The following is a 27,399-nucleotide window of genomic DNA, read 5'->3' as shown; positions in this document are numbered from 1 at the left end:
CACTGCCACCTCCCCCCACCCCAAAAAAACCTCAAATGTAACCCAGCTGGTTTTGTTCCCCTTCCTCTGTTTGCTGCCCTCGCTATCCAGGTTCATCCAGGTTTGATTTAAACTCTTTCCTGCACAACACCCCCAGCCCACATCTCTGCCTCGACAGTGCTGCAGCTGGAAGGGGACTGTGGCCATGAGTGGCTGCAGCCTGCCCTGGCCACCCTGCCTCCATGTACCCGGCGGGTGAGCCGAACCAACACTGCCACCTCAACCCCCAGCAGCTCCCGAGCATTTTCTGGACATCAATGACCTTTATTTCTTGAAAACGTCCCTTACTTTCCCTCCTCTATAAAATGACTGGTTGCTGAAATAGTAACAGCTGCTGGCATGCCCCTAGAAACTTGTTTAGGTCTGTTATGGGACACAGATGTATCAGAAGAGAACTTAAAACTGCTAGGGCCAACCATGAAGAGGAATAGCAAATGTGTAGCCTCTGCTAGGATACTACTGAAATAGACTTACTTTGTATAAGGCTTATAGTGCAAGCACTGCCCTCTTTTGCTAGTAAACCTACTACAAAGACTCCTTTTACAAATTCATGTCCCAGGACTAATTATGTAGACAGGTTTTCATGTGGCAGCTGTTTTATCTGCAGTAATTCATTTCAAGCCTTTATTTTCAGACTGGTGGGAATTTCATGGGAACCTTGTAAATAAGCCCACAAAAGTTATTAACCTTGTTGCAAGCGAAATTTTCTGCATTTCCAGTCTGGCTACAGAGAGAGAACACCATAAAGCCAGAATGGAAATGTAGGCTACTACTTGCATAGTATGCTATATACTATAGCATACTATGCAAGTAGATTGGGGAAAGATGGAAAGATCTGGGCATGCATTAGTGGGTTTTAACAGGCCTCTGGAACTTGGTAAAGTGGTGAGTAGGTACTGCCTTAAGTTATACACCAGTTGCAAAGCTATCACACACTGCTACAAGAGTAAACAAAATCTAAAGGGAAAAGGTTTCTGACAGGTGTGGCGTCAAACTTGGCTTACAGATAAAAGGTTCTTCTCCCTTGTTCTAAATTAAGGAATGTGGGAGGCAGCATCCCCCCCCCCCAAAGTTACTGTGACTAGTTTTCCTTGCTTTATGTATTGGTTGCTGAACTCAGCATACCTGTTTCTCAAATGCTAAAAGAATTTTAAACCCAAGAAAATGAATTATTGAAGTAACTATATCTATTACTTAATAATATTAAATACTGAATCATTTTTAAATTGTATTATCAACATCATTTACTTTTATAGCACCATCAGTTTACGTCAAAGTAAGAATTCTTTGGTCTGCCTAAATCCTGAATGATTATCAATAGGGACAAACCTGCAAGTTTCATTTATTCATTTCTATCTTGAGTTCAGGAGGGAGAGCATTTCTTCTAAGTAAGCAGCCAAAGCATGAATGAGTCTCTAGAATGAATAAATTTATTGTCTTACAAAAATCATTGTCTAGAAATATGGAGATACAAAGAAACAAGGTATTTGCAGTCAGATGCCTGGTGGTCAACAGCCAGTTATGATTAAGAAATACCCAAATGCACAGAAACAAAAGCTTTATAACGGATGTTAAAGCTTGTAACCAAAGAAAAGTATTTTTTTCAAGCATGTTGCAACAGATCAAGATTTCATAGTTAACACTGATTCCTCATCACTGAATATCAATACCACTTGGACTAGAGAAGATGTGTATGTAACATGATATGATAAAATTAATACATTAAATCATTGTTATAGGCAAATTATATATGTAACATTGTCTTAGTACTGTAGTGTCTAAGGCACTTTCTGTAAATGTCAGTTCACAGCTATGAAACAATAATGATGCTAAGCTAGGTGCAGTTAACACTGTCCAAATGAAAGCTGAAGAAAGGGAGAGAGCAGTTCCACAGGCTGTATCCATTTACAGGCAATGTCCTCGTGCTATCCTCTGGCAGACACACTGATGTTGGGCATCAAGATAGCTGGCAAGAGCTTCGGCTCTAATCTTAACACTTCTACCCCCAGCAAGGAAGCAGTTGCTGGGTAGCTGCGGGGGGTAATCCAATTCCCAGACTGAGACTATCCAATTTGCACTGAGCACTATTAATAGTACTGTACTGAAGAAAGTGGTTAGTATCTTATTTGGTCTCTAATCTGCCAGGACATAGCACCAACCCAATTTGGAGGTCCCACGGTTGAAGAGTTCTCATTATGTAGCACCAACTGCTGGCTAGTAAGTAGAGATGCTACTCTCAGCTGTACGTTACCCCCTGAAGCCCCTCAGGGCGTTTTCACAGTCAATGACCTAAATCTATCATAAAATGATCAGGAAAAAGGCGCAGTCAGGGCTGGTACATAAGCAGAACTTTGGAGGCCAAAAGAAATGCAAGTGATTGCTATACAGCTAAACATGCATAGAAAAGGGGAAGAGGCAGGTGTCAGAAACTTTGCTTGGGAATGGTGTATCAGAAGGGACAGAGGGATAATCCTATCACCCAGTGCCTTAGAAAATGGCTTTACAATGGATACCTTGAAGACAAAGAGCACTGAACGAAGACATTTTTAATACATTCTAAAGAAGCAGTGGTACCTATATCCAAAGCAGGCTACATCATGGCAAAGCCAGGCAGCAGTATGCTGGGGCTGACCTGCATGACCAGGTAGTGTGCCAGTTTTGCCTAAGGCAAGTCTAGGGCCACAAGGCAATTTGGTGGCCAGTAAGGGCCTCTTCTTCCTCCTCTTCCAAATGCATGGAGCAAAAGTCACATTGGCAGGAATGCCCGCTGTAAGATATGGTGTGGGCCGGGGTGGCTCTACTCTGTTTGGGCAGCCTGCGGCTCATTGATATCACTGCCTTTACTCTCTGCATCATCATCCGAAAGTTCCAGGGAAGCCCCTTCAATGTGCAGTTGGCGCCTCCCGGATCGGCTGGAGGAAAATGTGATTGGCCCGCCCCTCCTACAAGGAAGAGGGAAAGGAGTGAGTTGTTGGAAGGACATAGACCTTTGCTCCACAGAGAAAGCTACTGGGACCCTGAGGATGTCTGGCTACTTACCACATTAGCATAAAGGAGTCCCCCTTGTTGAGACCATAGCGCTCACAGATGAGGATCACAATACCACTTAAATCATGTTTCCAGTGACAGACTTAAGCCTACAACTATGACTGGTACCTGTGTGACTATAGCTCAGGAAACATCACTTTGCCCTCTCGTTCATTGGTATAGGAGTTGAGTAGGGCCATTTGTCGTAAGCAGCCTGCACTCAGCTTACCTGGCACAAAATGAGCTAATGATCTGACCCTGTAGACATGGGGTGGGATTCAACAAAACTCCCCTCCAGCTTCAACCCCCCCCCATTTAATCTGCTCTGGGGGGTTGGGGAACTTCCTGTTGTTGAGAGGGCCACATCCCCCACTTAGTGCTACATTGAATTTCAAGCATAATGTTCAATTCTGGCAACTCAACAGCACCCTCCCATTAAATTCTGGACCACATTAGAGACGAGCTATCACAAACTGGGGGAGGGAGAGAACTGGAAATGGCGAATCAAATGAGTCCCTCACAACAACCCAAAAGCGATCTGCCCTGAAGCATTTGCCCACACCTGCCTCGACCTTCCTTCCACCACATGACTCACCGTAGCCTGTTCTTCAGAGTGCTGACCTCCCTGGTAAGACCCTCATTGGCTTCAGTGGCATCATCCAGTTCACGCTGCAGCTTACGGCGTGAGGCATTAGCACGTGTTGCCTCCTCCTCTGCCTCTTCCAGCTGCCGTTTGAGCTGCTTCATCCTGGCATTGGCCTTCTCCATCTACAGAGCATCATCAGAAACAGGCCCCATGAAAGAAACATCTGCACGACACGCCAGATGAGATTAGAGATCCTCTTTCACTTACACTCCCTTTTCAAGACGGAGAACCTCTGATAGTGGTGTTAACAATCTTTCGGTCTCCATCCACTGTGGGATGTCCACGGGGCAGATTGACGAGTTCATCCACTTTCACAAAGCAGACAGTGCTGACTGCCTTGGGCTGCCTGGGCTGCCCACATGGATTTGACAAAACTTCAGTTGAACTCTTCTCTCACTACCTGAGATTTGTTTCCTTAACCTTATGACAAGAAGTTGCATGCTCCAGAAATACCCTTCTGGATTTTGCAATTATTCCAGGTCAGGAGGGAAGAGAAGCAGAAGTTTGAATGGGCTGCAGAAGAGGCTTGCACAAGCCCCCCTGACTCCACAGCCAAGTGAATGGGATCCATAGCAGCAGAGATGCTGCAGGATGTGCACACACCTGCTCACTTAAAGAACTTTATGTAGGTTATTGGCCAAGGGTGACTAACCTTTTCAGCGCAAAGGGAACATTCCCTCCTGGGCACCCTTGTGGGAGTACATTCCAGTGGTGGGTGGGGAACAGCAGCAAAAGTGGGTGGGACGCTGAATTCAAATTTTAACTAGGCTACTTTCTGCACCCACTCTCACACCATCCAGGCAAGCAGGAGGCATTATCGGAGTTCAAAGACACATTTCAGCCATGCAAAAACACTCAAGGAGAGTGCGATGAAGGACCAGTGAGTGGGGTTGGCCTCGAGAAAGAGGTTGTGGCCAAGGAAGGGAAGTCACCAGGGAGTGCTCTCAGCCTCCAGGGCTGAGGTTCCTTCCCCGTCCACAACACAGGCTGTTGTAAACAACCTATGCTTCCCCCAATGTGCATTAGCAGGGAAAATTTTCTATAGTTGGCTAGCCACAGCAGAGATTCTAAGTGGCACAGGTACTTCCTCACCTGTTCTTTGTACTGATCTGCATGTCGGCGCTCATCCTCGACTTGCATGAACACCTCCTTCAGCTTCTTCTCTGTCCGACGTACTAGCTTGTTGGCTGCTGCCCTCTCCCTAAGGTAAGTCAACAGAGCAGGATCACTCAACTTGATGTCAAAAAGGTAACAGACTAGTCATTAGTGCAACAGAGCCCAAATGTGTACCAACCACAGGTGAAGGTTCCATGAACCCACAGCAGAAAAATAAAGCACTAGTGAGCATAATTAGCTACCAGGCTAGGTTCAAGTGCTGGTATTAGTGTATGAAGCCCTACAGAACCTGGAACCAGGATACTTGATAGTTTGCCTCATTGCCTACATACCCAATTGATCACCGCATCCAGCACAAGTGGGCAACCTGTAATTATCATTCACTTAGGAGGTCCGTTCCATATGATGTCAGAATGAGGCTTTTTGTGTGGCAACAGCTACCATTTGGAACTCCCTTCCATTGCATATCAGTCAGGTGCAGTCTCTGTTGCCTTTTCAGCACCTGCTAACATCATTCCACTGCTAAAATCTGTATCCCAGCTGGTATTTGTTTTGGATATGAACTGAGTTTGTGTGTGTGCTGCTGTTTTTATATTTGCAGTTGTCTTTAAAACTGTATGCAATTGTTTTAACTGTTTTTAGTTATGTACTGTTTTATGTATGTTATTAGAAATCGCTTTGAGGTGTTACATGAGAAGAGATTCATAAATGAAATAATAATAGAAAAAATGATGATGATGATGATGAAGTGGGTTCCCTTAACCATCTAGATCAGTGGTGGCCAAACTTGGCCCTCCAGCTGTTTTTGGACTACAACTCCCATCATCCCTAGCCAACAAGACCAGTGGTCAGGGATGATGGGAATTGTAGTCCCAAAACAGCTGGAGGGCCAAGTTTGGCCACCACTGATCTAGAGGAACAATTCATGCACCAAGCAGTGCTAACATCAAAGCAATAAATCACACCATCAGAAATAAACTTGATTAAGACCACACAAATGCCTGCGCTGGATGATTATGATTCCTTGGGCTTGCAAGCTTCTTGCTGGATGACTATCTTGTTTCATTAATAGCTACCAGAAAAGGTGTTTCAGAATAAATTGTGCTTTTTCAAAATCAAATCACGATTTAGCCTCCTGGAAACACTATTTTCAGAGCACGCCATGCTTACTTTGCCTCTTGCTCCAGCTGTTCTTCGAGCTGCCCAATCTTTGCTTCCAGCGCTGAAATGGTTGCCTTGAACTTGGACTTCACTGAACCTTCCAGCTCCTGGAGCTTAGCTTTCAACTCTTTGTTGTGCCGCTCCAGCTGCTGGCGTGCATTCTCACTCTTCTGGGCAGCACTCCGCTCTCCGGCCAGCTCAGAGTTCAGGGTGTCAACCTTTAGGAAGGCAAGCAGTTGTTTAAACACTCTCATCCCTTTAGGGGCAAGAAGAAAACATCCAGCTAACACAAAAGGGGGGTACCTGCAGAGTGGTTTTGCGGAAACGATCATTGAGGAGCTCCATGTTGCTCTGCTCTTCTTCTAGTTCTTCCTCCAGCTGTGCAATTCGGGCTTCTAAGCGGCGCTTCTCGTCAAGCAAGGCAGATCTACACAGGGGGGCAACAGAGGATCACTACAAACTCAGCTAAGATATTGGGGTGCTGTCACACGTATTGAGGTTTGTGCAGCAACTGCTGCAGACACAGAACGCTTCTGCCACATAAATGGCTGCCAAAGGTGGAGAAGTCTACTCGGAAGTTACTTACTTTCCAGAGGCACTGTTGGCAATTTCATCAGCCAGCTCATCTCTCTCTTGCTCTGCATGGCGTCTGGATCTTTCAGAGGCAGCAAGTTCCTGAAAATATATATTCATGGGAATCTCAGCAGGCAAAACCATTTTCAAACATATGGGGGGGGGGGGAGAAAGCTACCATGTTATGCCCAATATCAATATCAAGCAGCATTTTGCTTTTAAGAAATTCATATGCTTTGCTTCTAGCCTAGTTTACCCATGTTGTGAAGTTCCCCAGCTCACATATTACCTGGCATTTTCTAGTACACATCAGAGGCACTTTTGAGCTACTCAAGTCTACCAGACATAGCTGAGTAATCTATTTTTTAAATTGGCACCTTTTGACCCCAATCTCCTGGTTCTCAAAAAGTAAGGCACCCCTGCCAACATGCAAAGGGGCCTAGATATTGGCAGTCATTTCTATTGGAGGAGCACAAGCTCCCAAAAAATATTATCTATGCTTTCCCCCTCCATGTGACATCCAAAAAGTCTTCATGAATCTTGGGGCAACTGAAAGAGCCACAATGTTTGGTGATTCACAGTTCCACCTAGTTTTAGCTGGTCAACTGTTCAGCACACAATCACTGTTTTCTCCCATTTTCTTCCTTTTGTATTTGGGCTCTGTTCAAATTGGACTTTGTTTATAACATTGCCCTAGCCCAAGAGAGTTTGATACTGAAGCCTGACTCTACCAGATCCTTGAAAACTATTCAAATCAACTACTTCAAACAGATGAACCATTTTAGTGTGTACGCTTTAAAAGTTGTGCCAAAACCACACACACTCAACTGCAAAGCATCTGTAAAATATACACACTCAAATTGCAGAATGTCAAGATTCAAAACATTCCTATCTCCACCTTAAGCCACGAGTATATCTCAGGCAGCTTTCAGTGCCATACCTCTTGCAGTTGAAGAATTTCTGCTTCAAGGCTTTTGAGCTTTTTCTCATTCTCCTTCGACTGAGCAAAGATTTCATCTCTAGATGCCCGGGCCTCTTCTAGTTCACGCTGATAATCTTTCATCTGAGCCTGAAATTTAAAAGGCATCTTAAGACCAAGACTTGATATTTATTCTGAGAACTTGGCCAACCAATCACATGGCCAGAATTTACTCTACACATCTAGAGTATCCAGTTTCGATTAGATCCTGTTTCTATTAATGTTGATCAATTATATTCAGGTCATCCAGGTCTTTTTTCTCTGTTACAGTAAGGAGAAGCTGATAAGGACTTGGGGGCCAAGGTTTGATTAAATTATTTCTGGAATAGCTGTGCACACCTGCAACCTGCGCAACTGTTTGATTGCTTCGTCGCGTGCTTTGTTTGAAGCCTCTATCTGAGCTTCTAGGTCTTTCAGATCTGCTTCCATTTTCTTCTTGGATGCCACAGCCAAAGCACGCTGCTTCCTCTCATCTTCCAATTCTGCTTCCAGCTCTCGGACCTACAGGGTAAATCAGTAACAAGCAAAACAGGAAGACAAAAGAGAAGAATTCAAAATAAGTCCCGCAGTTTGGAGCTGCCTATAAGGAAGGATCAAATCCGGGGAAAACATTTGTGCAATATTTAAATAAAAACACAGACTATAGGATCCACATGCCCTTATGAGGATGCCGTAAAGAAACCCTCTGATAATCTGCATTAGCTGTTCAGGAGACAAGCCAAGCAGAGGGCATATAAGCAGACAAAAATGCAGAAGAGCTACATGGGCTACAATCAGCTATGTTTTCACTTGCCCAGTGATTTTATGAGCAGTTTTTCACCGAGAGCTTCTATCTCCTTTGATCCATAGCTTCTGTGCAAAAGCTTAATATTACAGGTTATTAAGTTGCAAAAGAAGCCAACCGTAATTGTTAACCTCATAGTAAGGCCAAAAGGGCACACTTGTTCATGGTACACCAGTTCCCAAAATGGAGACAATAAAAGCTTTGTGTAGTCTCATTAATTCTTCAAAGCAAAAGGGAAAGTAATTTATGATCAACTATGCAAAAAATAAAAACCTTAAAAAACCTCCCGAAGAGCTCATAAACAACTTAATGTGTTTTACCGCAAAACCAAATTTAAAAAGAAAGAGGCAAAGAATATGGCATCATTTCCTGAATCAGAACTTGAAAGACGTTTTCTTAACAGACTATTTCTAATATGTATGAGAAATACAGCAGCTTGCATACAGTAAAAAGCAACACCTATTTCTACCTCAATAAGAACCTCCAGCCAGCAGCAGCACCCATACTAGAATTGAAAGAGAACTGTTGAAGGACACCTGCGCTAAGCAAAACTCCTAAGCCAGCAGTCTCCATCCTCCTTGACTGTTTCCATATTCATAGTGCTCAGCACTCTGTACATTAATTACAACAGCAGAAAGGAAGCTATAAATTCCATGATCCAGGTTCACTCTACCTGCCCTCCTTCATGTAAACCACAGAGCCAGCAAACTGCTTCCCCCCCACCCAAGGGATTTTTGTAACAGTGGTTCAGTGAATACTGAATCCATAGGCATTACATATGTATGCAAGTGAGAGCTGGACCATCAAGAAGGCTGATCGCCGAAGAATTGATGCTTTTGAATTATGGTGCTGGAGGAGACTCTTGAGAGTCCCATGGACTGCAAGAAGATCAAACCTATCCATTCTCAAGGAAATCGGCCCTGAGTGCTCACTAGAAAGACAGATCCTGAAGTTGAGGCTCCAGTACTTTGGCCACCTCATGAGAAGAGAAGACTCCCTGGAAAAGACCCTGATGTTGGGAAAGATGGAGGGCACAAGGAGAAGGGGACGACAAAGGATGAGATGGTTGGACAGTATTCTCGAAGCTACTGGCATGAGTTTGGCCAGACTGCGGGAGGCAGTGGAGGATAGGCGTGCCTGGCGTGCTCTGGTCCATGGGGTCACGAAGAGTCGGACACGACTGAACGACTGAACAACAACAACAACAACATGTATGCAAGACTATGATAAATCGCTATGGACTTAATACAAATTAAGATTTTCAGCTTTATGTACCCTATAAAACCTGGGTGGAAAAAAGCCTAAATGTAACAAAATCTGGCATTTTGAGAACACTTTAGCCACTGCCTTTTCAAAGGAATAATCCAGCATGCATGGAGATTGCTAGTGTCATGAATGAAGACAGATTTTGTTTGGCTCTTGGGGTTGGAAGGACTTGTGCTTCAGGTGACTAACATTCCAGCTTCAAAGCTTAATAAAATCCAACGACCTACCGCTTTAGTTTGAGGGACACTTGCTCAACAGAACTTCCAGCCACCAGTATGGTTACTTCCGTATGTTAAAAGCCTTACCTGTTTTACTAAGAGCCTCTTCTTCTCCTCATTCTGCTCATCTCTAGCCTGGAGATCCCGCTCAAACTGTGCTTTCATGGCTTGCATGTTCACTTCCAGGCGCAATTTGGCATCTTCTGTGGCTTGCAACTCATCCTCCAGCTCTTCCAATTGTGTCCGCATCTCCTCCACTTGTTGCTCCAAGGTGCGCTTGGATTTTTCCAATTCATGAACCTACAGCCACAATCAAATGATTAGTGTTCTTATATTCACATTTTTTAACAACAAACAAACAAACCTGTGAATAGCTTCTTAAGTAGTATAATTATTTCCATAAATCCCACATTAATAGGGGCATTAAGTAAGATTTTTGCTTGGATGCCTCAAGTAATAGGTATAAAATCGCCAAACTTGCAGATAAAATGCATGCCAATGATGCCTGCCCAAGACCTGAGGTCCAAAAATTCACACAACAATATACTGTTGGGTCATCAGACCAAATAGATTTGGGCTTGTGGGTTGCCATACCAAAAATATTGGGAACCACTGACCTAGAACACATACACAAATGCTCACGCCACATTTGCTTCTGCCTTTGGAGAGCACACGGATGGAAAACGCTACCATAGTAGAGAACGCAGAGCTCTTATGTTCAGAAGAGTGTAAAAGCTGAAGTTAAACAATGACAAAAATGCACAGAGACATGCAACTTTAACCCTAGGACTATGAGCGTTTGTGTTTTAAGAGCCTTCCAGTGCACGCAGCTGTTGAAGCATACAGAATTCCAGAAGTCTTCTCAGAACATTAGAATGAATGTGCTCCAACTGCCCAAAGTTCAATTTGACATACAACCATTTAAGCATTTGTTCAAACTGCACTACACCATTCTCCGTCATGCAAATAGTACACCACTCACATTTTTGCCCACATCATCTTTGGAACTCATTAAGTCTTCCATCTCTGTCCGGAGTTGCTTGTTCTGCCTCTCATATTCTTCACGGGCCTCCAAAGCTTCCTCCAGGGCTCGCGCTAGAGAGAGGGCTTTGGTTTCTTTTTCTCTTGCCTCGGCCTCTGCACGGTCCCTTTCCTCTGCATAGCGGGCAGATATGTTCTTCTCTTCTGCCAGCATCTGAGCATCGCAACATGTGCAAAGTTGGAAGAAGTCAGACATAAATATAGATTTCAAGCTCTTAGCTTCCAAATTACCATGGTAGTTTGATACTTTGCATCTCAACCTTGAGAAGCTCTGGGGCAACCGCAGTGAATGTAAGATATGAAGATGCATCTCTTCTCATCTCCCCAATTCCTCAATATTGATCCTGTTTCTCAAGAATGCATTAGGATTCCTGCAAGCCCCAAGTTACGTAGCCAGGTGAAAACCAGTTTAGATATTCCAACAGCTCACAGGTAAAACATGAAAATGCCTATGTAACAAGATTATCTACTGGGCAAATAATAGCTAACTGCTACATGTATCATCAAGAAGAAAGCAAGAGGATTTATATAGTGGCATACCTGATCAAACTTCTTCTGCTTTTTCTCCAAGTTGGAAACAATTTGGCGCTGATGATCAAGGTCCACTATTAAGTCATCAAGCTCCTGCTGAAGACGGTTCTTGGTCTTCTCCAACTTATCATACGCCATTGCCTTTTCTTCAAGACGCTGGCTCAGAATTTCCATGTCCTTCAGTAGTTTCTTCTTGTTCTCCTCCAATCCTTCAATAGTCCCCAAGTCATCATCAACCTTCTTTTTGGCATCAGCGAGCTGAATTTAATGAGCAACAGAAAATAACGTCATTATAACCTTTCTGTGTTTGGCAAAGAGACAGACATGCTTTGTGCAGGTGGAGGTTGGCTTGTTTTCCATTGAGATGGCAAGGTTCTCACGGCAAAGCTGTGTGCAGGTGAGGGCTTACACACAAGGACAATAGATACCTTGGCTACAACCAGATAGAATGGAGAAACATTCCTTCATTCAGGTCAGTTGCCACCTGCAGTAGTACAGACTACCTGCACATTTGTTTTTACTGCAGTGTGAACTAGATCCATTTTTACTGAATTTATTGTATTGAATTGGTGGGAATACCTCCCCCCGTAACAGCAGCTGCATCCATTATCCAAGCTAACAGGTAAATAGACTGGTGTAACCTTGAAATGCTTTGCAAGAAATCAGGAGCAGTGCATCTTGCCAAAAGTTCACCGCTCCTGACATTTTCCTGTACTGGAGATACAGTAATGAGGAGTCAGGAAAAGCCAATTCAGTTTAAACTAGTCTAAGACAAACCTGGCTGCAATAAAAACACAGAGATACGCAATTGCCTGTGCATTCCATGGCTTCTCACCTGAGACTGCAGAGTCAACACCTGTTTCTCCAAATTCTTCCTGGCTTCCTCCTCTTCCTCCTGCTGCTCCTGCAGATTGTTCTTCTCTTCCTCCAACTGTCGAATCCTGCTACTCAAGTTCAGTTTCTGGCGAGTCTCCTCTTGCAACAGCTCCTGTTGTGGGAATGAAAAATGCACTCATGTTTATCACTTGTCCTGAGAGAATCTGAACTTAGCCTGACACGGTGGTCTTCAGTATGGAATGGGGATATTTACTTGCTGTGAGATGGCATGGGGCTGGGTAAGGATGTCACATTTATGCTGAGGTGATCTGAAAGCTCATTGTTATACAATTTGGCAATGAGATGCATCATTACAGATCTAAAAGCAGTTAACTGGTCCCAGCCAAAAGGAGTCATCCGTTAAAATGAGGGATTGTCCCAGCATCTTACTGTCAGGGAACGGGATGAGATTACTGCCATTAGAAAAATGACATTAATTGCACAACAGGAAAAGGGCACTTCGGAATTGCCAGAGCTGGTCATGCATTACAGTGGAAACTGGGAGATGCTATCACTGCAGCGTTACCCATCATGCTCCTCAGAAGCAAGTGTAAGCATCAAAAGGACATAGGGAACCCTGTGCCATAAAATGTCCAATGTTGTGTTAAAGGTTTGAACAAATCTTTGCAAGGGAGGAGTTGAATCCATTATTTTAAATGTGAGCATGCAATTAAAAACCTTGTCTTGTTCATCTTCAGCACAACTCTTGAGACAGAATACCTTTATTTCCACTGTGCAGATAAGGAATAAACCAAGGACATCAAAGGGTGCTGCTCCCTGTTCTAGATCTGAAAACACTTTGGGTCACCTGTACACTGTTGCTCAGAAATGCCTGGGCCTCAACTCTTCCAGAAACAGGCGTTTAAGTTCACAGGATTTGCATTATCGGCACTACAGCCGCCGCCGTTCTAACAGCTGCATGGAGGCCCAGCTTGGCTTCCCTCTTATTAGCATTCCAGCTTGCCGTGAACACCTTTCTATTTTGCAAGGCCTTCATAGCTGGAATTAATTTGCTTCTCTTCTAATGATTTTATATATAATGACTGATTTATACTCAGAGCAGCCTCTGGATTGCATTCGCTTGTGCCCTTCCATGAACAGGAGTCCTTTGATCTAGTGGAGGTCCCCACTAATGAAAGAGGCAATTTTCACCAGTTCCCACTGCAGCTTTTATCCACATTGTTCTAGAGGACTCCAATATTTTGGCATGGGTGAGCAGCTGCAAAAAATAGTCTCCCCTCCTCTTCAGTTAGCTGAGGTGTCCACTGGATCAAAATTTCTTAGATGAGCAGAAGATCACAACTACAACCAGCCCCTTGTACTTCCATTTTAATTTTTGCTTGGCTTATATATAGGTTTTTTGTTGACTTGGGATCCCTTATTGGAGAACAGAATAGCAGAATAAAAGAATTTCAAAGAAACGTGCATTCTAGAATTGTAGACACACCTGCATATCTTGTAGCTGAGACTCCAAACTGGCAGCATCTTTGGCAAATTTAATGCCTTTTTTCTCTGCTTCTTCCAGGAGACTTGAGACGCTCTCCAGCTCATTCTGTAAAGCAAAGGAATCTAGAGGTAATATACTCACATCTTGCTTGTGAGAAAATGTGTTTTTCCAAAGCGACATCCTCAGTATAGGATATTCCTAACAGTATTCATCTAAGGCAATATTTGAAATAACTATGTTCTGATGTCTCATTGCTATGTCTGCAACTATTTACACGAGACTTCGCTTTAGAACATGCAGCAGACTTGAGAAACTGCAATGGAACTAAGGAGACTCTTGCTATTTCAGTTTCCTCCATGACATTGACAAGTACTTCGATAACTACTGATTTCAAAAGTAGCCCAAGTGGACCCATTTGCAAGACTTTTCTTTTGCAGCTACTTTAGAGTACCGTATTTTTCGCTCCATAGGATGCTCCGGACCATAGGGCACACCTCATTTTTAGAGGAGGAAACAAGAAAAAAAAAATATTTTTCTGGTTTTCTTCCTCTAAAAGCCCTGTTTTGTTTTGTTTTTTGTTTTGTTTTTGAGGATCAGCTAAAAGTTTTGCAGCTTTTTTTGCAAAGGGAAAAGCCCTGGGGTTTTGGGTTTTTTTTTGGAGGATCAGCTAAAGGTTTTGCTGCTGTTTTTGCAAAGGCAAAAGGCCTTTTTTGAGAATCAGCTAAAAGTTTTGCAGCTTTTTTGCAAAGGGAAAAGCCCTAGGGGTTTTTTTTGTTTTTGTTTTGAGGATCAGCTAAAGGTTTTGCAGCTTTTTTTTCCAAAGGGGGAAAAGCAAAGCTCCTTTTGCAAAGGGGGAAAAGCAAAGAGGAAAAGCCCCATTTTTATGGGGTTTAACTCACATTTCTGAAAAATCTTAAGGAAAGGGAGCCATTTCTACTGTTTTCAGACAGATAATCTAATCAGCCAGTCACATGTCCTGGGGAAACAAACAACCTCCCTCTGCAGCACATTCAACAAAGGAGGGCGGGGCTGAAAGGGAGCCAGGGACTCTTATCTCTCTCCCGATCTCCTGCTGATCAGCTGCTGAGCGGGGTCCTTTCAACACTCCCTTTTCTCTTTGTAAAATAAAAAGCACAATCTGCTTTTGGCCCCTGGGCAATTCAGCTCCAGGGACCACCATTCGCTCCATAAGACGCACAGGTATTTCCCCTTACTTTTCAGGAGGGAAAAAGTGCGTCTTATGGAGCAAAAAATACGGTAATCCAGTTGGATGATCCACCTTTTAGGCACGCTTGCTTCAGGTTCTGTAAGATTATCACTGCTGCCCTATGTCAAACAGAGCTAACTTTTGTTTATGCACATGTCTCTTATAGGGTTCTAGTCCTCTGACCTGAATCTAGTATGGTAAACTGGAATTGGCTGGAAAACAGTACAGTGGTGCCTCGGGTTAAGAACTTAATTCATTCTGGAGGTCCGTTCTTAACCTGAAACTGTTCTTAACCTGAGGTACCACTTTAGCTAATGGGGCCTCCCGCTGCCATTGCATAATTTCTGTTCTCATCCTGAAGCAAAGTTCTTAACCCGAGGTACTATTTCTGGGTTAGCGGAGTCTGTAACCGGAAGTGTCTGTAACCCGAGGTACCACTGTATTTCAGTTCTCTTTGCATGACTGGGCAGTTGTGTATTACATCAGTGAAGTTTTTTTTTACAGCTTCAAAATGAAGTGGCAGTTGAAAGGATCAAAATTTACTTAGAAGTTTGAACCTGTACACATTTTTACTGTAGAATTTTCACGAAGCAGCTTAGACCGCAAAATAAAATAAAATACCGTCCTTTAACACTTCCAATATATTTCATGGTAAGTCCTAAAAGTGTTATGATAAACTGTAAGAGAATTTTAAAACTATTCTCCTCCGCCTACTGCAGCAGTTTCTGATTGGTACAGATTTCCCCCAAAGAATTCTACACCCATGAACCATCTCTCTGACATTTTTACTGCTCATTATGTTTGTTATATACTAAATGGCCGGAAAGGATGCAAGGCCCTGGAGCATAGCCCTGACCCAAGACCTACATTTCTTATGAACTTTTGGATACTTTTATTGAAAACTTCCACAAAAAGTTTCAGCAGCCTCCCTAAGAAACTGATTCTTTAGTTTTAACTCTACTGAATCTGTAGTGAGCAGAATGAGGAATCATTTTCACTCTGATGTTTTTATGTAACTTTCTCAAAATTCAAAATGTTTCTCTGAGCCAGATGTGGCTTGCATGGGGGGAAATGGGCACTTCAAGACAGGGGAGATGGCACTAGAGCTCTATAAACAGTCTCCTTGTCACAAGAGGAACAGCAACGTTGCATTTTTCAGGTGCTTAAAACTATTTCAACTTTCAAGAACCGTATCAATGCAAAGCAGGAACTTCGCATGTGCTCACCAAGGGATAACTAGTGCAACAAAAAGTATTATCAGCAGCAGCTCCCGTCCTATTATCTGACATTAATGCCACACCAATTTTTCAAAATACTACATCTGTATCAAGCAGGAGCATTTTAGAAGGGCGTTTACTAAATTGTGTAGTCTGACCAAGAGTTCGTGAGAAAAAGCTAAAGAAATCTTTACCTGCAGTTTGCTTGATTTTTCTGTAAGTTCTGTCCTCAGCCTGTCTCCTTCTGCAACCTTGGCCAGCAGTTCCTGTACCTGCCCATCCAGCTTCTTCCTCTTGTGCTCCGATTCAGATCTAACCTGCTGCAACACCTTCACCTCGCAGGCCAGCTCCTTGTTATCCGTTTCCAAGCACTGCTTGTTCTTTTCAAGATTTGATTTGAACTAGAAACAAAAGAAAGGTAATCACACCTCACCCGCAATATAAAAGCTAGGCTTCACCTGCGGCGAATTCCCCCCCCCCCTAGATTCAGGCTAAAATTCACCGGCTTCTTCATTTGAGGCACCACAAGTTTGATCATCTGATTTGAATTCTTAGCTGCTTCAAGTCCAATATGAATTTGTTCTTGAAACCAAACAGCTTTAGATATTGCATTGCAACACAACTGCAACACTTTACTGCAGAAGTGTCTACAAATGCATGAATTTGACATGGACACGTATGCTACCGGCTACAGTCATAACAGTGGTTGCAACAATGGTTATGTGAGCAATTAAATCATAAAAGTGTGGCCTCATTTGCCAGAAATGCTCTGATATACCTAGGGTGGAGCAGGAGCTGCCACTGTAGATCACAATTCCACAGGGGATGCAAGAGGACCAAAATCTTAACACTTTATAATTTTTAGGTGCATATCTGTGAGCAACACCCGTATGAGCAAAGTCAAATGAGCTTGCATTTCTGAGATAGGTAGCAAAGACCACTGCATTTTCACCCTTAATCTGTTGGACTTTTATCTGCTGTCCTGTTCAAAACTGCTGATAGGTTGGTTAAAAAAAAATGCAAGATCAACTGACTTAAGTAGACAAATGGCAGCCATATCCACTGTGCAGAGTTATATTGTGAAAGAAGAGAATTAACATCTGTTCGAATGTATTAATATATGAATATCCTGCCCTCCTTCAACTGAACCCAGCAGAGTATATACTAAGGGCTCTGAGGCCGTCTCCCATGCATTCAAGTACATCTTCCACTCACTCGTTTGGCCTGTTCAAGCTGCTCCGAGAGCTCTTCCAAGGCTGTTGCATGCCTCTGCCTAATATCCTGAATTTGGGCTTCGTGATTCTTTGTTTCTTCTTCAAGTGCTTTCTTCAGTTCAGCAACTTCCTGCTCACGCTTTGTCCTAAGGAATACCCAGCAAGACAAGATCTGAAGGTCTGAGCAGCTTCTACCACAGTGTTTATTTTCCAACGATTTTTGCCTCTATCCAAATTTAAGATAGTTTTCAGAAACAAGCAATCTACCAGCATTGCCCAGAAGTAGGAGTAAGAAGAATCCAGTTTGGATAGAATAACCAAGTTTTGGTTTTAGTTGTTATTCCCCAAAGGCAGATTTCTGTGGCAAGGGAGAACCACCACCACTTAAATGTTACAAAAAACAAACAAACACCAAACTGGAGATAAATCTGTGTCAGAAGACACAAGGCAGTCCTAAGTTGATTACAATATAAGGAGTGCTGCGTTACTTTTGGAAACTCTTCCTGTGTGAGAGTTTTTACACAGATGTAAGTCATTAATGTTGCTTTGATTCAACGAAAGTTTCAACTATGCTCTGCCCTCGTTACATCTTCCAGAGAGTTGTAGCCAGCACTTCAGATTTACCTGAATGGAGCTTATTCTTTATGAGGAATCAAAGCATTATGAACACATTCCTTGTTATGTATCTAGTCTTCTACTCACCTGAGCTCTTGCTGAGCCGCAGTGGTATCCAAGGTGTCTTCCAGCTCAGTCTTCAGTGCCTCCAGCTCCTCACTTAGATCTCTCTTCTGCTTCTCGGCCTTGTTTCGTGAAGCCTTTTCCGATTCAAGGTCCTCCTGCAGTTCTGCAATTTGAGCTTGAAGTTCTCGTATTAATTTCAGCGCGTTGTTCTTCTGCACAGCTTCCTCATCCCCTCTGGAGACACAACACAATTTCTAGAATAAGAATGAAGCTCGGGGTCCGGGCTTTGCAAAAAGCCTACTCAAATGTTGGGAGTGCAAGCAAGAGTTCTAGACTTCCACAACAAAGCTTATTAGTGAAGAGCAATTTGGCAGTGTACTGGATTCTGTCTACCTAGTTGCAGATGGAGATCTAGTAAGAGGTGGAAATCAAACGGCGTTGGGTAGCAACAGGGACTAGATTTTGAGTCCCTGCAGATGCCATGACACCACCAGACAACACCCCCCCTTGACATCTGCAGAGGCCCACTGCTGCTCCTGATTTTTATTTTATTTTTTCCTTGTCATGAAAGGAAATTGGTAATGCTCAGAAAAAACAACAACACATGTGATACTGGGATGGGCTGTGGAGTGTGCAATTTACCAACAAAGCAGAAATATGGAGTACTAGCTTAATAGCACCCTACAATACCAAATAGCCTGGCTCTATCTTTGCATATTCTACCTGGCAAGAGCAGCCTGCAGCTCCTCTTCTTTCTTGGCAAGCTGGATTTTTAGCTCCTCGATCTGGGCTTGCAGCTCTGCTATTTGGTCCTGTAGATCAGTTGTTTCTCCATCAAGTTTCCTTTTAGCTTTTTCCAGTTCTTGACGAGTCTTTTCTTCTTTTTTCAAGCGCTCTTTAGGAGAAACAATCATGGTAAGTGGGGGATTTTTGTCTACCAAACGCTATCTTGTGACAGCATGCCGAGGATGAACTCGCTAAAAATGAAGGTAACCAAACGGCTAATTCAAGATTTTGAGGGATAGAGTTGCATCAATCCCAAGTGAAAATGCCAGAATTCAGTGCACACATTTAGAGCATCTAACTTACAGAACACTACCACAGGACTGAGCTCCTGGAAATTATCATGTTTCAAATAGCATTCTGTTTGAACACTTCCAACATGAAGAGCGATGCAGTCTGGGTTTAAAATCAGTGTTGTAAGAACGTAAATGAACCCTAGAGAGGAACAGTGGTGTTTCATTTCTTATCTGATTAATTTCTGCTATCTTCCAAGGCAACGAAATTGGGACTAGAACAACTCTATATGATGGGACTGCCATTTGACTTTCCTGTGCCAGGGACCAAGATATCCTGGGCTACCTATCTCTAGAACCTGGGAGGCAGACTTCTTAAGGAAAGGAACTTCTCCCCACAAAGTCCTCAAACTATTACCAAAATCACAACTTGGTGACAATACAAATCAAGGTGTTTAGTGTTAAGGAAGCCTGATTGTTCTCTGACAAGAGCAGAGGTTCACCAGCTAAGAAACAGAACTTGACCAGCCCTGGGAAACCATGATTAGAACCTTCTTGTCCAAAAGCTCCAGAAAAACATCAATTTATTCCACAGTAACTTCTAAGGTAGTTATGCCTGTGTGTGCACCTGCATTTGTGCAGACAAGAAAAAGAGCACTTGGCTGAGGCAATAACTTCACAGGGAACAGAAGGATCTTAAATGACAACCTAATGCATTTTGAGTCTGATGCATTATGCATTTCATTAAGGAATATTTAGTTTATAGAAAGTTTCCATTCTGAAACATGATTGCATAGCTTGCGCATAAAGGGGTTCTCTGCACTTTCCTTTGCTCTCTGGAGACTATAAAAGAGACTCTTGTAGGCAGCTAGCTCTAGCTTCTGGAAAGCACAACAGACAAGTTCCCATCTGTATCAAATAAAAGGAAATATTTGCTAGTAAGAAGTTGGAAATCTGGCTAGAAGCCACTGAAGAATCTTTGGAGTATCCAGAAGTACTCTACAATTATTGGTTGTAGAAATCCTATAGAAAACTGAAAAGTATTTGGAACTTCTTTAGTACCTCTGTTGGTTATTTAAAGCACTACTGAATAGTAACTCTTGCAAGGAGCTTGTCTGAAATATGTAGTCAATGGCTGATGGTCACAGAAGAGGCTGAGGTGGGAAATGTGCCAATTTTCTGTTGGGTGAGATTGTGTTGGGGATAGAATCTCCTCACTCCTTCTCAAAAAGATGACTAACAACTCCTGCCTGTTGACTGTTGCTGGTAGAGGCAAAACAAAACCTTCAGTGCGTTAAGCTAAGTTTCAGGTTCTCAACTAAAGATCTCATGGGAAGTCTACTTCCCAAGCAGAGGGAAGAAATAGGAACTGGGGGAGATCCATCTCTTAAGTTAAGCCAGGATCTTGGGAGGCTAACTATAGGATTTCTGGTGTGCTCCCCTGTTGCCTCAGAGGAGAAAAACAATAAGGAAGACACTTTGGGAAACTGTAAAAATGCATTCTCTTCCATTCTGAACTGCCATTGAAGTGACATATAGTGACACCTTTATGCTTTCTTCCAGTATCAGGTTACTAAGTGTAAGGAAAGGCTATTACTAGCTTAAGAAATTGCAACATGAACTTCAAAAATATGGCGGATGTCAGTTGCAATCCTTGTTATTCAATTTTAGCCTATCTAGCTAAATGTCAGAACTGTAATACTTTCAGAATAAAGTCAGGTGGCCACAGCACTGTAAGCAGAAACTATTCCCAAATTAGGACACAAAAATAAGTAAATGTGTATGGAAAGTCAGAATTCTATGATGTATGCGTTTTACAGCCAAAAATTATTGCATATCTAAATCCAAGAAGGGGGTTACATACACTGTTGATATTGCAAGTGTAACACTGCAAATATTTCATGGTATTTCTTCTCAAAACATAATCCATCAGCGAATGCCAAGAGCAAAAGGGGAATTTTTATAAACAGAACACTGGGATAAAGAAAAATAACTCTACTTTGAAGCAAGTTGAGATAGGAAAAATAAATGCTAAGTAAAGAACTTCCAGAAAGTATTCTAGTGCGCAGCATAAACAGTGATGCTAAAATTTTTTTGCAAAAAAAGAGAAGCCAGTAAGATTTGGAAGGCAACTTGGAGTAAGGAAGGGGGGGGGGGTATGAAGACTGGAATGCCCCAGTGAGAAAAGGGATCCTGTTCTTGTTGGTATGGCTCTGGTCTCCCAGTAGGAGAAAGAAGGAAGTTCTATAAGTAACAGTACACATAGGAGTGAATTTTGCTTTGGTGATGACAGGTGCCTATATATATGCACTAACATACAACAATCTAGGAATGCAGAAGTTGGTACAAAACAAAGACATTCTCCTCTTTTGTCATTCCATAGGGCCAACACAGCAACATCCAATTCATATGAATGAGATTCAGTATTTTTCAGTAATGAAGGACATGCTGCTTTCTTTTTTTGAAAATCAACTTAACATAGACAAAAGTCAGATTAAGACAATGTGCCCAATGGCCAAAATGGCTATTAAGAAAACACAAAGGAACATTTGAACACATTTATTTTGCATTTGCAATACTGAAAGCAAACTGCTAACCTAAATAGTTTTCTTTGTGCTGACATTCATAATAATGAAATACTCAGATACCAAGAGATGCAAGTCCAAATATTTGAAAATCTGTATTTACCCTGATTAATTCATTAACTTATTTGTTACAGCTGGGATTAGCATGTTGGTCCACTAACCGGTCAAATGTTGTCCACTGACCTCCTATTTGACCAAATACTGCCAAATATTTCATGAAGGGGAATATGACTCTGGATAGGTTGCAGCTTAGCTTTTCTATTTAGTTATGTATCAGTAGTAACAGAGAACGAGGACTGCTTGCCCCCTCACCCTGCAGTAGTCAGGAGCACACTGCTGACATACCAATGCAGACAGTAGAAAAAAGCAGGGGAAACAGGTAACCAAAGAACTGGCCTGTTTTCAATTTAGCACACTTGTCTTTAAAAACCAACTTGTGTTCAACAGTTGCTTTAAAAAAAAATACTTAGAAGAATGTAAAGCAGATGAAAATGTGTTTGTCCTCAGAAGCACTTCCCCTTTAAAGGAACAAAAATGGTATGACATAATTTGTGGCATAGCACTTTCTGAAAAACTGACCCAGAAACTACATACGGGTAGTGGGGAGGGGGAAGCAGGGAGACTTTCATAGCAGACTGGTGGCCATTCATTCAGCACACGAACAAAAACTCTACAGGACAAACTGCACCTGCTGCATTCCACAATGTATGCATGTATTAGTGTTCTCTTCCACATTGATATTAGCAACTTTTCAGCCTCTGTCCACTTCAGTGCTTGCATGTACTATGGTTTTTATCTGAATTATGCCTTTGAGTTCTGGAAAAGGAGGGGGGGAATATTCAGATTGTAATTCTTGTTCTCTTTTTACTATTTTATTAATAAAGAAAGAAAGAAAGAAAGAAAGAAAGCCCTCCTCTGAGTCCCTCTGCCATATGAAGTTTGCCTTCCCTGTTTGACATTTGCCTGTTTTCTTGGTTGGGGCCCTATGTATATTAAATGCCCTCCCCAGGGAAACCTGCCTGGCACCAGACCTGTTTTCCTCCCAATCCCAGGTGAACACCTTTTTATCTGCCTAGGCATTCCAAAACGCGTTGAAGCTGGTTTCTGAATGCTGTTTCATGGTTTGTGTGGGATTTTGTTGATTTGTTGATTTTATACTGAGTTTTACTGTATTTGGGTTGTTGTTGTTGTAAACATGTACATGGGAGCAGGCAGACTGTAGGTCAACTTGTAAATTCACTGATTTTATTTAGTAACAAGCCAGTTGATTAAAATATCATCGCTCCAACAGTTAGTGCTTTAGAAATACTTGATCAAACAAATGTTTTCTGACCAAATGCCCAATCCTAATAGCTGCCAAACTGACACTGTGGAAGACTATTATTGTACCTTTGGTCCCAGAAAATGATACACGTAAAGGCAGCGATAAGCTTGTTTTTCTTTCAGTATTAGCATACTTTTCGACTTTTACTGAGAGTCCCTTCAAATGGCAAATCTTGAAATTGCTAACCTTCCAGATCTGTGATCATCATTTCCTGCTTGTTCTTGAGTTTAGCTAAGTTTTTGGCCTTTTCTTCTTCTTCAGCCAGCTGTGAAGTACACTCTGCAATTCTATCCTCCGTTAATTTCTTTTCCTAATTGAGAAAAAGAAAGCAACTGTTAGGTAGTACATATATGGGCTCAGAGCAATAGACATGGGTCCTGCAGATACAGCTTGAGGCTGCATGAATAATGTGACAGGAGGGGACAATTCAATTGCCCCTCCGTATTTTACTGATCCTCCTAAGATTTTAAAGCAAAATGTGCAGGGCAAGCTGAAAAGAAGCCTTGTTACTTAATTACTTCCAGGTAATTAAAACATGGGGCTCATCTAGAGGGCACAGCAGAAATCATCTGGTTCAGGACGTATCATTCCCCAGGGATGAGGGGGAAATGTTTATAATGGTTCAAATAGGGGAGAAGTAGAACTGGCAAGAGTGCAGAGGGGCAAGAGCTCCCTAGGGTAAACACATGTGCCAAAGATATTTGGAGAAGGATGCTGTGTATAGGGGTTTACACCGAGTTTCTGAGCCAAGATGGGCCATCTGGAATGGTTGACTGGAGAGACCAGTGGGGGGCAGTGGATGCAAACTCCAAGGACAAGGAAGGGTGTACTGGAGGTGGGGTTGCTCTGGACATCATAAAGTTAAACAAGCTACAATTCTCAAAAGGGGCAGACTTCTCCATAGAACTGTTGTGGGTGGAGATACTGGGTCAAGGGCAATTTAGTACTGTACTTGAAGAGACATGCTGTCCCTCCCATCAGAGGTCAAAGAGATAAACAACTACCTGACATTTAGAAAATACCTGAAGGCAGCCCTGTTTAAGAAAGTTTTTAATCTGTGATATTTTAATGTATTTTAATATTTGTTGGAAGCCGCCCAGAGTGGCTGGGGTATAAATATATTATTATTATTATCATCATCATCATCATCCCCCTGACCAAGATGCTCATGGTGATTTTGAGATGGTGATTGAAATCTAGGAGGAATCCGAAATAGGAAGTGTAGAAACCAGTGACGAACTACCCACATGTAGACTGGATACATGCATGTTCAGGTCACGATGAATAGCACTACCGCCATACAAATAGAAACAGGTCCCCAAATGCAGGTTGGGGTTAAAGGTGGGACCTAGGCTTGGAAAGGCTGAAGAATGCTATTCTAGAAGATGACCATTAAATCAAAGCTATCTTTCATAGAATGAACAGCAAAGCACACCCTTTTTGCATGACTTATGACACCACTGCATGATAGCAGCACAACACAAGACAATAGTTTGCTCTATGGGGGGTGGGGGACAGGGAGGGTCCTAAATCTAAGCAACAAACAGATACTCTCTGGATTACAAGATTGAGGAGCCACAAGATGGCTCTCCCACAGCAGTCACTTTTCAAGCATTGCATTATTGTTTCCACATCCACTAGTTCTAAAGGAGTGTGTCACAATTTGCTCTCACCTTAAGAAATTTGGAATTTTGGTCCTCTAACAGTAAGATCTCTTCTTCCATCTTTTTTATTTTGGCTTCAGCTGTTACCTTCTCCAGCTGCAACTTCTGCCGAGCACCTTCTTCCTCATCGAGCTGCTCCTCTAAGTCCTTAAAAAACAGAAAGCTCAACTCAGCTATATTATATTGGTCTCACCAAAGATAAGTCAATGTGCCAAAATTTAGACATATTTTCTAATCATCCTACCATCAGCGCATCAAGAGATACCTGTATGTGCGCCTGCATTTTCTTCTTTTCATTCTGTAGCACTTGGTTCCTTTCTTCTTCCTCTTCCACCCTGGATTCCAAATCATGCAGAATTTCTTCTAACTCTTGCTTCTTTGAAGCCAGGCGGGCTCTCATCTCTTCAGCTTCAGCGAAGAGTTCTGTCTCTGCTTGCAACTGCTCTGCAAGAATATTTTTCTCTTCCAACAGCTGCAAATACAGTAAGAAAGTATTGTCAATCCTCCTTCAATATATTGTCAAAAACTACCATTTCATAGTTACGGGAGCATCTTGCATAGCTCACCCAGTCCTAAAAGTTGCTGAAAGAACAAACATGCACAACCAGTTACCAGAAGGGAAGACTTTTGAGTGATGCTATTTGCTGCAATCTTGTGTCTATTCCTCCAGTTGTTCTCAAGGATGGAAACAAGGAGGAATAAACTAACAAGAGGGAACAAATATATCCTTTATGTAGCCCAGGCTCCTGTTCACTATACCAGCCTCCAACTACTTTTGCCATCAGTAGCCATATATGTAGAGAGAAACTATATAGGGAGGGTGTGTATGCATGTATGCATGCATGCATACATACATACATACATACAGGGGTATACTTTGGAATTTCAAATTTCAGTGGCTCCCTGTGCAAGGCCAAAATTCAGTGTCCCCTGCCTCTCGCCTTCTGTTCTGCACATGTGCTATGTCATAGTTGCGACGCACACCGCAGCTCTGTGCCCAGTGTGGGGGAACCAGTTACACTGTCCTATATCTGCCTCTGATTATATGTATATAACCAGAAAAGATTGAGTTCAATTTCAAAAGCGATCCACTGTGCAGCTTCAAACCCTTCTCCAGGCCAGTCATTAAAATGTATTCACTATACAGTAACTCCTTGTGTGTTTATTTGATCACAAAATATGCTTTCTATTCCTACACAAACTAGCTAGATGTATCTAACTACAGAAAGTTAAGATGTTAGTTTTGCCTAGGTAGATAATAAAGTCATACATGCTATTAGAATAAGGTTGACTTTGTGCATAGGTCAAATTGTGTATACAAACCTGTTGGTGTTTCCTTTCCATCTCCTCAAGTTCTGCTTCCACCTTTGTCTGTTTCTCCTTCACCTTCAGAAGCTCCTCATCCTTAGCCTGAAGTTCTTCCTCCTGACGAGTAACCTGAAGCAGGGGCTTCACCTGCAAAGTATGACACAAGAGGCATGCCACTTTTGTGCTGCTGAAAATTCCTAACCATCACCACCACCACCACCACTGACCTTTGTGGACAACCTACCTTTGTGAACACTCTCCACCACTGCCAATGCCGCAGCTTCAAATAGGCAGCACAATTTCTCTGCAGGACTTTCAATGCACTCAGCTGCTGCTGTTTCTTAGCAAAAGCCCTGAACACAAACCAAGGTTTTCCATTTCAGTTGGGAATGTTTGCATTTTAACAGCTACATCAAAGCATTTCCAAAGCCATATTCAAGTGCAAGGGGGCAATACTCATCCTTCGGGTTTTTTTTATCCTGGCAATAAACTTATTCCATCAGACTGCTTCTCAAGCTTTTTAGCAGTGAAATAACCATGCATCTGTCTGTAAATACAGTGCTTTTGATTAAGCTAACTGAACATTTCCACAAAATCTGCACTTCAAATATAAGCGTCTGCCAAGATTACTATAAACACTTACTTTCTGGCAAGGTATCCCCTGCAGACTGCCTGGAAGAAGATGATGATGTCTGTGATCTTCAGATCCCTTTCTTCCTCTAGGTGTGCCAGAACACCAGCTCGGAAAAAAATCTTGCTCTGTCCAATTCTATACAAGTTGGGGTCCAGCTCCAATGCTCTGATCTACACAAATATCCAAAACCCATTTGTTTCAAAATTTATAAGGCAATGAAGATAATGGTTTCTTTTTTAGCAATGTTAGATTGCTACCAAATGACTTACCATGCGTTCACAAGCCTGCTTCCCATCCATAAATCCCTTAGGAATTGCATTAGGAGTCAGGATCTCATATCTACCAACCAATAAGAAAACAACTAGTTAAGCTCTGATCAAAATGTACAGGCACCAATTTTCATTTAATCCCCGTGCTACGCTTGACTAATGACAGAAAGTTATGTTGAGGCGGAAGACTGGGTTTAACCACCTGAAATGATGTAGCTCTAAACATGCATTCTGCAGTAAAAGCCAAATCTAGTTATTATAGTACCTCTGTCTAAATTCTTGGAACACTATCCTGTTTGGAAATCCTTGCCGACAAATCCTTATTCCTTCCAAGACACCGTTGCAGCGAAGCTGATCTAGAACGAGGTGCGGATCCAGCTTTCCAGCCTAAAGGCAGAGAAAAAGCTGTTACAGGACAGTACTATAATTATCCTTCTGGCTTTTAGCCTTACCTAGTTAAAGAAACTAACCACTCACAAGGATCAAGTGGGGTTCTGAATACTTGTGCAAAACATGAAATCCAAACCCTATCATGTCAGCAAATACATCAAATGTCAATAGTATTAGTGACTGGGA

At 42.4% G+C, this 27,399-nt stretch overlaps 1 protein-coding gene across 5 annotated transcripts in view; it reads right to left on the bottom strand.

Moving 5' to 3' along the window:
• Nucleotides 1-1,447: 1,447 nt before the first annotated feature.
• Nucleotides 1,448-27,399, bottom strand: part of MYH10 (myosin heavy chain 10) — a 71,888-nt gene continuing 45,936 nt past the window's right edge. For 4 of the 5 annotated variants that reach the window (XM_033139574.1, XM_033139573.1, XM_033139576.1 and 1 more), the window contains 25 exons: nt 27,089-27,210; nt 26,824-26,893; nt 26,564-26,724; nt 26,165-26,273; nt 25,936-26,067; nt 24,878-25,084; nt 24,622-24,759; nt 23,135-23,258; nt 18,747-18,918; nt 18,045-18,257; nt 17,344-17,488; nt 16,323-16,529; nt 13,705-13,809; nt 12,217-12,369; nt 11,391-11,639; nt 10,792-11,004; nt 9,897-10,109; nt 7,881-8,042; nt 7,503-7,631; nt 6,576-6,664; nt 6,293-6,416; nt 5,999-6,207; nt 4,805-4,913; nt 3,662-3,834; nt 2,837-2,981 (listed from right to left, as the gene is read on the bottom strand). In XM_033139574.1, coding sequence (XP_032995465.1) covers nt 2,837-2,981; nt 3,662-3,834; nt 4,805-4,913; nt 5,999-6,207; nt 6,293-6,416; nt 6,576-6,664; nt 7,503-7,631; nt 7,881-8,042; nt 9,897-10,109; nt 10,792-11,004; nt 11,391-11,639; nt 12,217-12,369; nt 13,705-13,809; nt 16,323-16,529; nt 17,344-17,488; nt 18,045-18,257; nt 18,747-18,918; nt 23,135-23,258; nt 24,622-24,759; nt 24,878-25,084; nt 25,936-26,067; nt 26,165-26,273; nt 26,564-26,724; nt 26,824-26,893; nt 27,089-27,210 — 3,873 coding nt within the window. Of the gene's footprint in view, nt 2,982-3,661; nt 3,835-4,804; nt 4,914-5,998; nt 6,208-6,292; nt 6,417-6,575; nt 6,665-7,502; nt 7,632-7,880; nt 8,043-9,896; nt 10,110-10,791; nt 11,005-11,390; nt 11,640-12,216; nt 12,370-13,704; nt 13,810-16,322; nt 16,530-17,343; nt 17,489-18,044; nt 18,258-18,746; nt 18,919-23,134; nt 23,259-24,621; nt 24,760-24,877; nt 25,085-25,935; nt 26,068-26,164; nt 26,274-26,563; nt 26,725-26,823; nt 26,894-27,088; nt 27,211-27,399 lie in introns of all 5 variants that reach the window. The other variant, XM_033139575.1, reaches the window with a different exon arrangement.

Source organism: Lacerta agilis, chromosome 2 (genome assembly GCF_009819535.1).
Source record: "Lacerta agilis isolate rLacAgi1 chromosome 2, rLacAgi1.pri, whole genome shotgun sequence".
NCBI lineage: Eukaryota > Metazoa > Chordata > Lepidosauria > Squamata > Lacertidae > Lacerta > Lacerta agilis.
This window is presented reverse-complemented; position numbering and strand designations above follow the sequence as displayed.